The sequence below is a fragment of the Carcharodon carcharias genome, chromosome 14, assembly GCF_017639515.1.
Source record: "Carcharodon carcharias isolate sCarCar2 chromosome 14, sCarCar2.pri, whole genome shotgun sequence".
Lineage (NCBI taxonomy): Eukaryota > Metazoa > Chordata > Chondrichthyes > Lamniformes > Lamnidae > Carcharodon > Carcharodon carcharias.
In genome coordinates this window covers 76,411,058-76,428,984 of record NC_054480.1, presented here as the reverse complement: position 1 = coordinate 76,428,984, position 17,927 = coordinate 76,411,058, and the positions used below count along the sequence as shown (strand labels likewise).

At 43.3% G+C, this 17,927-nt stretch overlaps 1 protein-coding gene across 1 annotated transcript in view; it reads left to right on the top strand.

Moving 5' to 3' along the window:
• rae1 (ribonucleic acid export 1) overlaps positions 1-6,091 on the top strand; it is a 33,670-nt gene extending 27,579 nt beyond the window's left edge. Inside the window, exons 12-13 of the mRNA XM_041205176.1 lie at positions 1,738-1,823; positions 5,892-6,091. Coding sequence (XP_041061110.1) covers positions 1,738-1,823; positions 5,892-5,898 — 93 coding nt within the window. The 3' untranslated portion in view covers positions 5,899-6,091. The remainder of the gene's footprint in view (positions 1-1,737; positions 1,824-5,891) is intronic.
• Positions 6,092-17,927: the final 11,836 nt, after the last annotated feature.

Sequence of the window (17,927 nt, the reverse complement as noted above, 5' to 3'; positions counted from 1 at the left end):
GTACCCTCCCCATTTCCTTTTTGAACAGCCCCCACTGCTCTTCCGTAGATTTCCCCACAAGTAGCTGTTCCCAGTCTACCTTGGCCAGATTCTGACTTATTTTACTAAAATCCGCTGTTCCCCCAATCCAAAACATTTTTTTGCAACTTGTCTATTTCTTTGTCCATAACAAACTTAAACCGTATCATGTTGTGGTCGCTATCACTAAAATGCTCCCCCACCACCACCTCAGCCACCTGTCTGGTTTCATTCCCCAGAATTAGGTCCAGCACTGCGCTGTCCCTTGTTGGACCCCCTACACATTGACCTAAAATGTTCTTCTGTGCACGTTTCAAGAAATCCACTCCATCCAAGCCCTTAACACAATGTCTATCCCAATTATTGTTGGGAAAGTTGAAATCGCCTAATGTAATTACCCTATTATTGTTTTTACATACCTCCGCAAATTGTGCACATATTTGCTCCTCAATTTCCCACTGACTATCTGGGGGTCTATAATAAACACCTAACAATGTGGCTGCCCCTTTTTTATTCCTAAGCTCTACCCACAAAGCTTCATTCGATGCCCCCTCCAAGATATCATCTCCCTAGTTCAGTAATTGATTCCTTAACTAATCTCTCTCTTTTCTCACTCTCGCACTCTCTCTCTCTCTCTCTTTCTCATGTGTGTCGAGGCTGATTCTACTTCTATCTGGGATCAGCCAACTCAACACACATGAGGGATCAAACCTAAGACTTGCTACTCACTGGAGAAACTGGCTGATGTATCGGTAAAGCTTCGGATGGTTTTTATCGTATACAGTAGTGATCAATACCCTGATCCTTTGAATAGGCACTTCTGCCTTAGCCCTGGCTGGCACTGAATTGCGATATTGCGATCAACCTGTAACTTGATTCCTGCTGTAAATAATGAGAACTGGAAGATCAGAGATGTGCCTGGCACATTCACATCTCTTCCGCACCTCCCCCCCCCCACCTTCTGCCTGTCGCAATGATGCTGGTGAATTTCAATCCTGACTTGAGAGCAACATTTTGAATTTGAAGTGGCATCCAAGCCCAAAATTATTCCCGGAACTATTTGCAGTTACCGAAGTTGGGGGGAGATGTCATGTCTGGTTTACTTTTTCCACAATATTCAATTGGAAGAATTAATTCTATACTCTGTCTTGATACCCTGTTTTGGACTTAGCCATATTAAGCTATGATTAAGGATGGATTTTTAAAAAAATAACAAGCATATAATAGACTGAAACTTTCCTTAATTTATACCTGAATTTGTGGAAGCCATCATTTATTAAGCTTAATGTAATCATATACCTAGTGAAAAATTTTATATTAGATGGCTAGCTGATCTTTGAGTTATTGCTTCTGAGGCATGAAGTGCAGTCATGATGTTCAATGTTAAGATAGAGCTGCATTTAATTGGGTCTATCCCTTAAGATTCATGCTCGGGTGAGCCCTGTGAGGTGTGGTCCAAAAAGGCATATTCCATAGGCAAATAATGGATGAATGCATAGCAGAATTTCAATTGGTTGACACATGATTGTAAATCACTAGCTCCTGTCCTTGGTGAGGGGAGAGAAGAGGCTAATATAAGGTCATAGCTGTGATAGGAGATGTAAAGGCATTGTGTCTGTACAATACACTGTTACCATGTACTTTTACTTTAATTCCTAAAAAGACTTTGCTGTCACTTGGTTAATCGGTTACAAAAACATTTAAATGTCTTATTTTCAGGGTCATGAATATTTCAACCCACAGAAGAAGAATTACATCTTCCTGCGTAATGCTGCAGAGGAGCTGAAACCCAGGAACAAGAAAGGGTAAGTACCACAGCCAGGCTTCCTGCAGGCAGCCAAATCTCCCACCTATCTTCTGATTATCCAGACCACTTCATTTAATGTCAGAGATGGGGGTGGGGTTGAAACTAGTGGAGTGTCTGACAATGAATTCCACTATTATCTGGTGCCATATTTATCTTTTCTGCAATTGATGCACTAAAATGCACAAAGATATGGTGGAAATGAGCGATTATTTCCCTTCGCAAATCAGCCAGACCTGTTGCTTATCACCAGATCAAATACAAACAAGTAAACCCCTTTGGGTTATATTAGTTCATCCCTTTGGATATACTGTTACTAACCCCCACACCCCCACCCCTCTCACAGTTTCCAAGTTTCTCTTAAATTAGGAGTGTTCATGTGATCCCAAGGCCCAGATATTTCAGCCCCATTAGCACTTAGATTATTTCCTGCTTTGGCCTGTTCACATTCTTTGGGTCAGCGGGTTTGGAAAGAAGCTGTTCTTGATGCTGTTAGCAAATTGTCAGTTAAATCCTCAATCTGAACACCAAGATCTGTTAGAATTGGCAATTTGGGATGCGCATTAGTTAATGGACACGTGAAATTAAACTTTAAATCTGGTTCCTGAGGCGCCTTGGTACAGTGCTTGACATCGCGGCTGCATTTGAGTGTGGCGCCAAGGAGCTTGAGTGAAATGGAAGTCCATGGAACTTGGGGGAGAAAACTCCACCATCATAGCTAGCACAAAGGAGGATGGTTGAAGTTGTTCAATGTTTAGGACATCACTGCAGGAGATTCTCAGGGTTGCTTCCTAGATAATGAAGCAGTCCATGCCCATGTGCAGTAAGGCCTGGCAAACACCCAGGCTTGGGCTGATAGATGGCAAGTAGCCATGTGCCACTCAAGTGGCAAGCAATCACCATCTCTAAACAAAAGTGTAACTGTCTCTTGAAACTCAATGCTATTGCCATTGTCAAATCCTCCAGCATCAATGCTCTGGGGGCTATCATTTATTGGGAACTTAACTGGACTAGCCACAGGAGTACAAGAACAGGTCAAAGGTTGGGAATTCTGCAGTGAGTGACTTGCCTCCTGACTGCCCAAAGTTATTTCACCAACTATGAGGCATAAGTTAGGAGTGCGATGGAATATTCTCCACTTGCCTGGGTGAGTGCAGCTCCAACAACACTCAAGAAGTTTGATACCATCCCGGACAAAGCAGTCCACTTGGTCGGTACACTATCCACCCTTAAGCATTCGCTGCCTTCACCACTGATGCAGAGTGGCAGCAGTGTGTACCATCTACAAGATGCACTGCAGCAATTTGCCAAGGCTTCTTCAACAGCACCTTCCAAACCCATGATGTCTACCATCTAAAAGGGCTTGGCAGCAGATACATGGGAACACCACCACCACCTGTAAGTTCCCCTCCAAGTCACATACCATCCTGACTTGAAACTAAATTGTCATTCCTTCATTGTCACTTGGTCAAAAGTCTGGTACTCTCTCCCTGACGGCACTCTGGGTGTACCACATGGACTGCAGCGGTTCAAGAAGTGACTCACCACCTTCTCTATGGCAATTAGGGATGGGCAATAAATGCTAGTCTTGCCAGTGACACCCACATCCTATGAATTAATAAATTTTTAGCATGATAAAGAAGAACTTGCATTTATATAGTGCATTTAATGACCTTAGAACACCCCAAAGTGCTTTACAGCGATTGAAATACCTTTGAAGTTTAGTCACTGTTGTAATGTAGGAAACGTGGCATCCAATTTGTGTACAACAAACTGCTACAAATGACAATGGGATAATGATCAGATAATCTGCTAGTAATGTTGGTTTATGGATAAATGTTGATACCAGGAGAACTCTTCCATTCCTCTTCAGAATAGCATCATGTGATCTTTTACTCCCACCTGAGAGGGCAGATGTGGCCTCTGTTTAATGCATTCAAAACTTTGTACTTTGACAGTGTAGCACTCCCTCAGTGCTGCACTGCAGTGTCAGCCAGGGTGGAAATGACTTTGGGAAGCCCTGGAAGAGGCAGAAGCCCTGGTGTTAAATGATTCAAAGGTCATTGCCTCATTACATAGTTTGGACTTTATTCCAAGTGCCAAGTACCTTCCCTGTGCTGGAACCTCTAATATCTTAGTACTAGGCCCAGCATGTAATGGCAGAATGTGGATGGGGATTGTTAGTATTTATGTCCAAACATCAGTTTTCCACAATATCAACCCAGGTGTTCCAGTGAGTTACCTATATAGAAATGATCTGCAATCCCTGATAAAATTATTTATAAGTATTTTATAAAACCAGACCATTTTGAAGAAGTAACATTTACTTTCCTATTTCAGTTCACTTTTTTTGTAAATATTTTACTAGAACAGCAACGTGCAAACCCTCATCACAGCAAAATACAATTGAAATATAAGGGACTCACAGCATGAAGGAACTAAAGATATGAATCCAGAATGTTTATTTAATGACTGCATGAGGGGCACCCTATCTATTCTGCTGAGACACACATCAGGAAGGGTCTGGGCCATGGTGGCAATATTGGGGTCAGGAGAAGGTGCTGCAGTTGGCCCTAGTGCATCAGGGGATTGATGGGTAAGAATCAAGATAGGGATAGGGTTATCAGTCTCTGTTGCTCCCCCGAAGTGTGTACAAGGGCAGGGCTTGCCTGGGATTAGTCAACTAGTCTGGCACATTAAAAAATGAACACTTCAAGATGGTACCAGAGGGTACCTGTGAAATCCTGTCCCCACAAGAGTCAACATCTTCAGATGGCAGGGCGAAACAGACACGTCTTGTTAGATCTTCCCTCTCGTTTGATCCACTAACTATTCCCAGCCCCTCTTCTCACTCCCTCCCCACCACCCCCACCCACCCAAACTCCTGACATTTGTAGTTGTAAAACCTAAAGCATGCAGCCGTTAACATCAGCCACTATTGTAACAGTTTGGTTTTTTTCTTCAAAAGACGTACAGTTGGTGATATCCGTTCTTGAGTTGAAGAATGCACAGTAAGTATGCCGTGCTGCTTTTCTGTGGTACAGTACCAGACACTGCTCTAACCTCCCACAGGGAAAAGGAGCTCTTTGGCCTTCATTTATTTGTCACCTATGGGATTTCCTTTGAGCAACTTCTACAGGGGATCCTTAGCTGTCTATCGTTACCGGTGTTGGAGATGTCTGGTGGTATCACTATTATTGTAGCGAAGTCCACTTAAAACTCAAAGCGCCTTTTCTACCTGCACCTGTTGTTTTTATTCCAATGTAATTTTAAAGTAGTTCACTCCTTCTTAAAGAATATTTTCCACCTGGGTTGCACATCCTGTTGTCTTGACAGGCTACACGTCTATTGTTTGACTTACTATTCCAATATCTTATTTCAGTAAGCTCTGGCTATTGAAAGCATCCTAAATGTGTGTGTAGATTGTCTCCCTGTTCAGTGGGTGTCAGCCCCAAAACATAAAAACTGTCCCTACTTACCTACTGTCCTTAAGAGAAGTTAGAATAATACATAGAAGGAAAGACAGACTTGCATCTATGTAGCAACCTTCCTAAGAGGACATCCTAAAGTGTTGTACAACTAATGAGGTCATGTTGAAGTGTAGTTACTGATGTGACGTAGGAAACGTGAGACAGGAATAGAATGTGCTGGTAGAGTGACATGAAGTAAATAATGGGAGGAGACTTGTGTAGAGCATAAACACCAGCCCAACTGTTGGGCTAACTGACTTGTTCTTGTACATTCAGTGTAACTGGAGGAGTTCAATGAGAGATTACAGGGGGATTGGGAAAATGCAGCAGTGGGCACTGGAAGTTGGCATTGGGCATTTAATTGGGGCAGAAGATTTTCGGGGTGAATCTCCTTTGTGGTTATCCACTCCATTGATGTCGAAGTTACATTGACAAAGCTGGAGGCAGGCAGAGGAGATTCACTCCCTGCAACCAGCACCCCCTTAACATTGAATGTAATCTGGACTGGGAGTACTTGATGGTTTGTCCCAAAAGAATCGGGAAAAGGATCAGCTGGTAGCTCTGTGTAATGCTCTCATTTTCTTTTCCCCCCTTTTCAGAATTTGAATACCAGAAGCTGGTGATTTCCAAAATCCTTTCAGAAGCAGAGCCATCGGAGAAGGACAGTTTTTAAACTCGTGGAGCCATAGCTACAGCTGCTGTCTTGATTTCTGTCACTTGCTGTTTCCCTGGACCACACAGCATGCCTTGTTTTAGATTGTTTCGTATATTTTCCCATAATAAAGTTTTCATTTAATTACTTTGGGCTGTTTTTGAAATGTGAAGGTGCTGGGGAAGAAAGAATTCACCAGAGTGCCAACCCTTACAGCAATAGCAGACGTGTCCTCAAACAGGTAACAGGAGCCGAGTAGGGATTTCACTTCTTTAAGCACACTGTTGGGAAAGACAGTCTTAGGAGTCAGCTGCTGTATCACTTGCACTACTGTTGCACTATCACTTGCAGGATAACTGTTGCTGTGTTGTTTTCAGAAACCAAAGTGAGGGGGAAATACTTGTTAATTAAAAGGATATTAAAGATTAAGACTGAAAATAAAATAAAATTTTATTTGCAGTGTTTAAGTTACACAGCAGCAGCTCTTTACCTTCAAGATATTTTTATGTAGTTCAGATTAAAGCATTCACTCCGAAAGGGAGATATGTTGGAGCCCAGACTTGCTGGCTGGTTCTTCCACAACAAGAGGCATCATAGCTGATCCTAGTCCTTTACTCACCTGATTTCACAAAATACGGGCAAGGAAGGCCATTCTGTCTCATGCATTAAGAATAACCTTAAAGACTTTCACTTTAGCATCGGGTTGATCTGTACATGATATAGAAACTCAAAGGAGGTAATGGCACTGATGCCAGGCTGCAGTTAGTACTTTGATGTTTCACTGATGCCAAACTGTGATCAGGTATTTTGGTGCAGATCCGCTTCTGAATCTGGGGTCTCTTGAAACCATGTGGGAAATTTAGTCAGCTGTTTCTTGTTTTTCCAAAAATGCATGAGTTTACGTTGTAAATTTTGACCTTGTACTTCCAACATTGGTCTTCTATTGAAGCTTTGCTCTCACAAACTTGATGTCTTCTGCACTCCTTGCTCCACTGACCCATATTTGGTCATTGCTTCATGTGCAGTATATCCCTCTCCAATTGTGTACTGTAGGAACGAGAAGTGAATTGCACTTTTTGGTGTAATGGAAAAACATTTGGGCAGTGAAAGTGTTATTCAGTTATGCTGCCTTGTGACAAATGCGAGATCAGGACAGCATTGCAGGGAAAATGCACAGAGGTTGATGCTATCATTTGAATACAAAATAGTAAGCATTTAATAGGTGGAGACCTTGTAGCTCAGCGGGTAGCTTCCCTAACTCTGGCCCAGAGCTCTGGATTAAAGTCCCACTCCAGGACTTGATGGCCAAGGAAGGCATGTTCATGACATGGCCAAGCAGGTTGATTATCAGCCTGTTAAGTCTTTACAATACACCTGATGGCAGGTGGTAAGATCAGGATAGTTTAGAAGGCAATGGCAAACCACTGCAGCAATTTGCCAAGCATATTCATGGACCAATCCACTGGAAGTCCATGGTCGTCCACACCCTCTTTGGGCATGGTACCTGAAGGAGGAGGAGGAGGAAGCAGTTACTAGCTTTGGAAGTCATGGACTCCAAACATGAATCACAGAGTGCAGAAGAGGCCCTTCGGCCCATCGATTCTACACCGACACGAGAAACTTAAGTGCTTTGCTCAGCTGCCAAATGCTTTGCTAGCCAATGGTACAGGACCTTGAGACCAGAAAAAAAGTGCACTTATATAGCATCTTTCACATCTCTGAATATCCCAAAATACTTCACAGTCAATTTAGTAGTTTTGAAGTGTGCACCGTTTTAATGTAGGAAGTGCAGCAACCAGTTTGCACAAAGCAAGGCCCCATCAAAAACAGTGAGATATTGACTGGATTCTATTTTAGTAATGTTTGAGGGATAAATATTTGTCAGAGCATTGAAGAGAACTTCCTTGCTCTTTGAATAGTATCCTGAGATCTTTTACATCTACTGAGAGGGCAGGCAGGGCCTTAGTTTAATATCTCATCTGAAAGACAGCACCTCTAACAGGAGAGACCTCAGCTCTGAAGAAGTCATACGGACTCAAACATTAACTCTGTCTTTCTCGCTACAGTTGCTGTTAGACCTGCTGATTTTTCCAGCATTTTGTTTTTGTTTCAGATTTCCAGCACCTGCAGTATTTTGCTTTTACCTCCAACATTGTGACTCAATATTTTATCTCAGAAAGGCCACACTGGACTCATTTTATTTGTTATTGGGCTATGGGTTCACTGCAACAAACTTGCTCTTGTAGACTGCTGTTTCCAATAGCTGAAGTGTCAATAACCACAGGCTATAAAGTTTATGAATGGCAAAAAGATCAGAAGGGGAAAATATTTGTTAGAGTTTGGAATGCATTGCTTGAGGTAGACACAGATTGGATATTTCCCTTCAAAAGGAAATGGATCATATTTGAACAAGCAAAATGACAAGGGTATGAGGAATGAGACTAACTGGATGACTCTTCAGAAGAGCCAGCACAGACTTGATTGGGTGAACTTGATTGTGACAGCCTTCAGTGCTGTCCTATTGTGGTGAGGATAGCATGCTATTTAAAGATATGACACTAGATGGCAACCTAACACAATTAGATCTTGTTAAATAGCAAATTCTGTCAAAACTTTGTGTGCAAGTTAGGTTATGTCTTTCAGAGAGAGGCCGTTGACACAGGTGCACTCACCCAATTCAATAAAAGCGCAAGGACCCACAGCCAATTCAGGAATCCTCGGACAATAATTCATCCTCTACCCCTCAATGACTCCTCCCCGCACCCCCCCCCCCCCACCCCCCCCCCCCCCCCCCGCCAGCCTCTCCATCCAGTTCCTGGAATAACTGCTGCCTTCCTTCCAATTTGATCTAGTTTGCCAAGAACACAACTTCTTAAAGAACTGCAATGAAACAGTTATTTGTAGCATCAACACCAGAACGCTGTTTCACTGCTCATGGTAAAATAAAACCCCTGCATATACCCTCACTCCCTGCTCCTTCAATATAGATGGCTGGCTAGCCCTTAGTTCTACCCACAAACAATCTGTCCACTTATCTCCTGCAGTTTCCCTAAATAATTGTAAATACCTGAAGGGGGTCCACCTATCTTTTTTTTCCTTCAAATATTATCCATTTCCTTTTGAAAGGAAATATCCAATCTGTGTCTACCTCCCTAGCAAACAATGCTTTCCAAATCCTAACAAATATTTTCCCCTTCTGATTTTTTTTGGCCAATCATAAAATTTATGCCTTCTGGTTATTGACACTTCAACTATTGGAAACGGCAGTCTTCAAGAGCAAGTCATTGATTTTTTCTGAAAAAGAATATGCCCCCAGACAGTGGCAAAGGAGGAGTAGCCCCCTGATAATAAAGGATGGGATAAAGACATTATTTGAGAAAGAATTTTGGCTCAGCAGATCAGGAAGTAGAATCCGTATGGGTAGAGTTTAGGAATAATAAAAGTCAGCAAACACTCGGTACCGTGTAGGCCTTCAAACAATAGTTATACCATTGGACAGAGCCTTAATCAAATAATTGGAACTTATAACAAAGGCAAAATAATAATTGTTACTGACTTTAGGCCATGATTTTACAGTCTGTGCAGGTGTAGGCCTGACAAGCTGGTGCGTAAAATGATATGCGATGATGTTGGGTGTGCGTCCCAACGTCACTGTGCACCATCGTGATATTTTGGAAGGCAGATGTGTTATGGGGATGGAGGTACGCCCACTATTAATTAACGGACTTGTTAAGGCCCCTGAGGCAGAATTTGGTTTCAATTTTGCACAGTCCATATGATTTTCAGTGCATTACAAGGGTGCAACAGGCAGACAAGTAGGCCACATTTTCAAAAACCTCACCCACTGGTGGGATAAGAGGGATGAGTGGGCTTGCTAATGTGAGTTGTTAGAACTTCATTACTTACTGCTATTTGCTTGTGTGAACAGGATGACTTCGTTTCGCTTCAGAGCTGCTTTAACAGAAATAACAGGCTTCAGGTCAGGACTCCAAAGGAGTCATAACACTTGGGGCCTTCCAGGTATCAGATGGCTTTCCCTTACCCTGGGAATGGGGATTGTGGTCTTCACTGGAGGTACCTCCTCTGAGGAGAAAGAGAGGGCCAGAAGGGGGAGGAGGTAGGTGTCCTTATGCAGCCTCAAGGGGAGCCACCTGTGGGAGCACAGGCACAAGGGGCGCAGGGCCAACAGGAAATCCAAGGCAGAAGGGGCTGCAAAAGATGCCACTATCCTCTTACAGAGGGCGAAGCCGGTACCTCAATATGTCAGAGGTGCAGTACTAAAGGAGGCTCCACCTCTCAAGGGAAACAGCGACCTCCATCTGTAAGATGATCGACCCTGAGATCAGCTCAAACAGTGTGGGTGAACACCCCATGCCAATGGTACTGAAGGTCACAGTGGCCCTCCACTTCTATGCCTCCGGCTCTTTCCAGGGCTCGGTGGGTGATTCTTGTGGAGTGTCCCAGTCAGCTGTCCACACTTGTGTCAAGCTGGTGACAGACGCTCTGTTTAGGCGTGCATTGATTTTCATTCATTACCGTATGGATGAGGCCAGCCAGGCAGAGCAAATCAGAGGCTTTGTCGTGATTGCTGGCTTCCCCCACGTCCAAGGTGCAATAGACTGCACACATGTGGCCATCAAGGTGCCAGCAGGTGAGCCCGGTGCCTTCGTCAACAGGAAGGGCTCCCACTCCATGAACGTGCAGATAGTGTATGATCACAGGATGCAGATTCTGCAAGTCTGTGCAAGATACCCAGGCAGCTCCCACCATGCCTACATCCTCAGACACTCCCAGGTGCCGAGGCTCTTCAGTGCTCCAGCCCGGCGGGATGGATGGCTGTTGGGTGATAAGGGCTATCCCCTCAGAAGGTGGCTCATGACGCCTCTCTGCCATCCAAGAACAGAGGCTGAGCAGCGGTACAATAGGAGCCGCGCCTCCACAAGGCCTGTGGTAGAGAGAACCATCGGTCTTCTCAAGATGCGCTTCCGATTTCTGAACCATTCAAGGGATGCACTGCAATACCCCCCAGATCGTGTGTTGCTGATAGTGTTTGCATGCTGCACTTTCGACAATCTGGCGCTGGAAAGGGGGGACACAGTAGAGGAAGAAGATATTGGCACAGCTGCTCTGGCAGCAGACGATGAGCCCAGTAGTGAGTCCAAGGACGAGCACAGTCAGGAGAACACTGAGGGGACAAATGCTAATCTAGGCAACCTCCTGGGAGGCAGGGACACCCCGGAAGCTTTGATCCAATGCTCCTTCAGCTAACCTACCAAAGATGAACCACAACCACATGCCAGGGCTGCAGACTCCATACTCGATACCTGACAGCAACATTTGCTTGGTCAACAACATGAACTATGTGCCATTTCTATAAAACTCAGTAACCATCAAGTCACTCATAACATCAGGGGTTACCGTTCACCTGCAGAACTAATGAAGCACCCAGAGGCTTGTTGAAAACAAATACATTTATCGGTGTGGAGCCTGGCATACATAAATAAAATTAAGTGTAAAGGTGTTCAACATCACACCAACTTAAAAAGAACTTAAAAGTGGGGCAGAAAATGACCAGAGGTAAGCCCGTGTTGTGGCTAAGGTGATTTTCGAACAAAGATGCATTATTTCCAATTCTCCAGCCCTCTGACACCATGTCAGTATCTAAGGAGGCTTGAAAGATTATGGGAGTACCTCCGCAATTTCCATTCTTACTTCTTTAAGCTTCCTCAGATGTAGCCTATCTGGTCCTGGTAACTTATCAACTTATCAATCAGCCTTCTGTTTATCAGTTGTTCATCCATCCAATACCTCAACTACTTCCTCTTTCATTATGACTTTGGCAGCATTTTCTTCCTTGGTAAAGACAGATGCAAAGTACTCAGTACCTCAGCTATGCCTTTTGTCCCCATACATATATCCCTTTTTTGATCCCTAATTAACCCCATCCCTCCTCTTACCACCCTTTTACTAGTTATATGCTTAGAGAAGACTTTTGGATTCCCATTTATGTTAGCCATTCAAACATGGACAAAAGAGCTGAACTCGAGGTGAGGTGAGAGTAACTGAAGTCAATGGGAACCAGGAAAAATTCTCTGCTGGTTGGAGTCATACCTAGCACAAAGGAAGGTGGTTGTGGTTGTTGGAGGTCAATCAACTCAGTTCCACAACATCACTGCAGGAGTTCCGCAGGGTAGTGTCCCAGCCATCTTTAGCTGCTTTATCATCATATCCTATCATCATAAGATCAGATGTGGGGATGTTCGCTGATGATTGCACAATGTTCATCACCATTCACGACTCCTCAAATACTGAAGCAGCCCATGTCCAAATGCAGCAAGACTTGGATGATATCCAGGCTTGGGCTGACAGGTGGCAAGTAACATTCGCACCACACAAGTGCCAGGCAATGACCATCTCCACAAGAGAGAATCTAACCATCGCCCTTTGATGTTCAATGGCATTACCATCACTGAATCCCCCACTATCAACATCCAGGGAGTTACCATTGACCAGAAACTGAACTGGACAAGCCATATAAATATTGTGGCTACAAGAGCAGGCCAGAGGCTATGAACTCTGCGCTGAGTAACTCACCTCCTGGCTTCCCAAAGATTGCCCGCTATCTACACAGCACAAGTCAGAAATATGATGGAATACCCTCCACTTCCCTGGATGGGTGCAGCTCCAACAACACCCAAGAAGCTTGACACCATCTGGGACAAAGCGGTCTGCTTGATTGGCACCCCATCCACAAATATTCACTCTCTCCACCACCGACGCATAGTTGCAGCAGTGTTTACCATCTACAAGATATACTTCAGGAACTCACCAAGCCTCCTTAGACAGCTCATTCCAAACCCACGACCACTACCATCTAGAAGGACAAGGGCAGCAGACACATGGGAACACCACTACCTGGAAGTACCTCTCCAAGCCATTCACCATCCTAATTTGGAAATATATCACCGTTCCTTCACTGTCTCTTGGTCAAAATCCTGGAACTCCCTCCCTAACAGCATTGTGGGTGTACCTTCAACACATGGACTGCAGCGGTTCAAGAAGGCAGCACACCACTACCTTCTCAAGTGCAATTAGTGGTGGACAATAAATACTGGCCCAGCCAGTGATGCCCACATCCCATGATGAATAACAAAAGCTGCAAACTTTCTCACACTCTCTGATGTTGGGAATGGCATTAAACAGGAAATTAGAGACGCATGCAATAAGGGAATGTTTGTAATTATGGGTGACTTTAATCTGCATATAGATTGGGCAAATCAAATTAGTAACAATACCATGGAGGAGGAATTCCTGGAGTGTATACGGGATGGTTTTCTTGGCCAATACGTTGAGGAACCAACTAGAGAACAGGCCATCCTAGACAGGGTATTGTGTAATGAGAAAGGAATAATTGGCAATCTAGTTGTGCGAGGCCCCTTGGGGATGTGCGACCATAATATGATAGAATTCTTCATCCAGATGGAGAGTGACGTAGTTGATTCTGAATCTTAATAAAGGAAACTACGAAGGTATGAGACGCGAGTTGGCTATGATGGATTCAAAAATGTTACTTAAAGGGATGACGGTGGATAGGCAATGGCAAACATTTAAAGAGCGCATGGGTGAACTGCATCAATTGTTTATTCCTGTCTGGCGTAAAAGTAAAATAGGAAAAGTGGCCAAACCATGGCTTACAAGGGAAATTAGAGATAGTATTAGATCCAAGGAAGAGGCATACAAATTAGCCAGAAAAAAACAACAGACCTGAGGATTGGGAGGAGTTTAGAATTCAGCAAAGAAGGACCAAGGGATTGATTAAGAAGGGGAAAATAGAGTACGAGAGTAAGCTTGCAGGGAACATAAAAACTGACTGTAAAAGTTTCTATAGGTATATGAAGAGAATCTGACAGAGTCAGCATGGATTTACGAAAGGGAAATCATGCTTGACAAATCTCAGGAATTTTTCAAGAATGTAACTAGTAAAGTTGATGAGGGGAAGCCAGTGGATGTAGTTTATTTGGACTTTCAGAAGGCCTTTGACATAGTCCCGCAAAAGAGATTAGCATGTAAAATTAAAGCGCATGGGATTCGGGGTAGTGTATTGAAATGGATAGAAGGCTGGTTGGCAGACAGGAAACAAGGAGTAGGAGTAAACGGGTCTTTTTCCGAATGGCAGGCAGTGACAAGTGGGGTACTGTAGGGATCGGTGCTGGGACCCCTGCTATTCACAATATATATTAATGATTTAGATGAGGGAGCTAAATGTAATATCTCCAAATTTGCAGATGACACAAAGCTGGGTGGGAGGGTGAGCTGTGAGGAGAATGCACAGATGCTTCAGGGTGATTTGGACAAGCTGAGTGAGTGGGCAAATGCATGGCAGATGCAGTATAATGTGGATAAATGTGAGGTTATCCACTTTGGTAGCAAAAACAGGAAGGCAATTATTATCTGAATGGCTATAAATTGAGAGAGGGGAATGCGTAACGAGATCCTCGTACACCAGTCATTGAAGGTAAGCATGCAGGTGCAGCAGGCAGTAAAGAAGGCAAATGGTATGTTGGCCTTCGTAGCGAGAGGATTAGATATTTTGCTGCAATTATACAGGGTCTTGGTGAGATCACGCTTGGAATATTGTGTGCAGTTTTGATCTCCTTATCTGAAGAAGGACGTTCTTGCTATAGAGGGAATGCAGCAAAGGTTTACCAGCCTGATTCCTGGGATGGCGGGACTGACATATGAGGAGAGATTGAGTCGGTTAGGATTATATTCGCTGGAGTTCAGAAGACTGAGGGGGATCTCATAGAAACCTATAAAATTCTAACAGCACTATACAGGGTAGATGCAGGAAGGTTGTTCCCAATGGTAGGGAGTCCAGAACCAAGGGCCACAGTCTGAGGTTATGGGGTAGACCATTTAGGACTGAGATGAGGAGGAATTTCTTCAGCCAGAGAATGGTGGGCCTGTGGAATTCGCTACCACAGAAAGTAATTGAGGCCAAAATATTGTGTGTTTTCAAGAAGGAGTTAGATATAGCTCTTTGGGCGAAAGGGATCAAAGTGTATGGGGAGAAAGCGGGGGCAGGCTATTGAGTTGGATGATCAGCCATGAACATAATGAATGGCAGAGCAGGCTCGAAGTGCCGAATGGCCTACTCCTGCTTCTAATTTCTATGTTTCTATGTTTGCCTCTTATTTTCTTTTTAACTTCCCCTCAGAACTATATTCAGCCTAGTTCTCTTTTTTTATTCATTCATGAGCATTGCTGGCCAGGCCAACACTTATTGCTCATCCCTAATTGCCTTTGAGAAAATGATGGTCAGCTGCTATTTAGAACCGCTGCAGTTCATATGGTGTAGGTACACCCACAGTGCTGTTAGGGAAGGAGTTCCACGATTTTGGCCCAGCGACAGTGAAGGAACTACAATTTCTCTTTGTATTATTAACCTGGCTTCTATCACATGCATACTCTTTTCTGTTTCATCTTACTCTTTTGTCATCCAGGGACCCCTGGCTTTGTTTGTCTATCTTTCCTCCCCATGGGAATGTACCTCAACTGTACCTGAACCATCTCCTCTTTAAGGCAGCCCATTTTCCCATTACAATTTTGCCTGCCAATCCACTCTCCTCCCACTGTAACTGATCCTCCTCCAATTTAATACTTTTACTCTAGATTGTTCCTTGTTCTTTCCCATAGCTCCTTGTCCTTTTCCATAGTTCTTCTAAACCTTATGATACTATGATCATAGTTCCCTAAATGTCCCTACTGACTTGATCCACTTGACCATCATCATTCACCAGAACCAGATCAAGAAAATTCTCCTGAGCACAGTTCAGAAATTCTACCCTTATTATATTACTATCCCAGTCTATATTAGGATAATTAAAATCCCCCATTATCACTACTCTGTAGTTTTGTTGTGCATCTCTGTAATTCCCATGCAATTTGCCCCTCTATATCTTTCTCACTAGATGGTGCCTATAAAATACATCCAGTAGTGCAATGGTACCTCTATTTTTCTTAGCTCTAACCAAATAGATTCTGTCCTTGAATGCTATAGGATATCCTTTCTCTCTAGCACTGCAATGTTCTCCTTAATCAATACTGCCACCCTTCATCCCTGCTTTCATAGGATTACACAGGACATACGGCACAGGAAAAGGACAAAACAAAAACAGAATTACCTGGAAAAACTCAGCAGGTCTGGCAGCATCGCTCCGCCGATGAGTTTTTCCAGGTAATTCTGTTTTTGTTTTGGATTTCCAGCATCCACAGTTTTTTTGTTTTTAACAGGAAAAGGACATTTGGCCCAAATCATCCATGCTAGTGTTTATGCTCCACTCGAGCCTCTTCCCACCTTTCTTCATCTAAATCTACCATTGTGACACTCCATTCCCTTCTCCCTCATGTTTGTCTAACTTCCCCTTAAATGTACCTATACTATTCGCTTCAACCACTCTGTGGGAGTGAGGTACACATTCTCACCACTCTTTGGGTGGAGACGTTTCCACTGAATTCCCTTTTGGATTTCATGGTGACTATCTTATGTTGATGGCATCTAGTTATGCTCTTCCCCACAAGTGGAAACAGTCGCTGTATCCGCTCTATCAAAATCTTTCATAAATTTAAAGACCTCCAGAAGGTCACCCCTCAGCCTTCCTTTTTAAAGAGAAAGCAGACCCATCCTGTCAATCCTTTCCTAATATCTATACCCATGCATTTCTGGTATTATCCTTTTAAATCTTCTCTGCACCCTCTCCAGTATCTCTAAATACTTTTTTATAACATGGTAACCAGAACTGTATGCATTTAAGTGTGGTTTAACCAAGGTTCAATACAGGTTTAACTTAACCTTCTTACTTTGCAAATATATGCCTCTAGAAATAAAACCTAGGGCTTGGTTTGCTTTTTTAATGGCCTGACTAACCTGTGACACAGTTTTTAGTGATTGCTGTATTTGTACTCTGCAATTTCATCAATTCTCTATCCCAACTAGACTTGCACCTTCTAAGTAATAAGTGACCTCTCTATTCTCCCCACCAAAATGTACTACCTCATATTAATCTGTGTTGAACTTCATTTGCTAATTATTTGCCCATTTTGTAAGTTTATTAACGTCCTGTAATTTGTTGCTGTCCTCGTCTGTATTGACTATCTGCCCCACCCAATTTGGCATTATGAGCAAAATTGTGTTTTATATTTCAAACTCCAAATCGTTTATATAAATTGTAAACAGTAGTGGCCCCAACATTGATCCGTTGGGAACCCATCTTTGCTGACCACCTTATATGCAGGAATATTTAGTGCCCAGTGGCCAGTGCTGGCCTTTTTTGAGGTAGGTCTCTTGTATTGCCACAACAACATATTCCCATATCTTCTTCCTTATTTACCAAGTTTCATGTGTTTACATACATGCATTGTAAACCTAATTTAGGCCCTATTGCATTCTCTTCTAATCGGATCTCACTTAATACCTTACTATTTCTTACTCTAGTGCTAGCTGGTTCTCCCAATCAAGGGAACATAGGAGCAGGAGTAGGCCATTCAACCCTTCGAGCCCGCTCTGCCATTTAGCTGGATCATTGCTGATCTTTTACTTCAACTCCATCTTCTTACATTATCTCTATATCCCTCGACATCATTGGTATCTAGAAATCTATCAACCTCTGCTTTGAACATACTCAATGACTGAGCCTCCACAGCACTCCAGGGTAGAGAATTCCAAAGATTTACCACTCCCTGACTGAAGAAATTCCTCCTCATCTCACTCCTAAATGGCTTACCTCCAGTATTCTGACACTGTGTCTCCTGGTTCTAGATCCCCACCAACCAGGGGAAACATCATTTCTGCATCTACCCTGTCGAGCCCTGTAAGAATTTTGTACACTTCAATAAGATCACCTCTCATTCTTCTAAAGTCTAAAAAATAGAGGCCCAATTTTCTCAATGTCTCCTCATAAGGCAATCTGGTCATCCCAGGGAT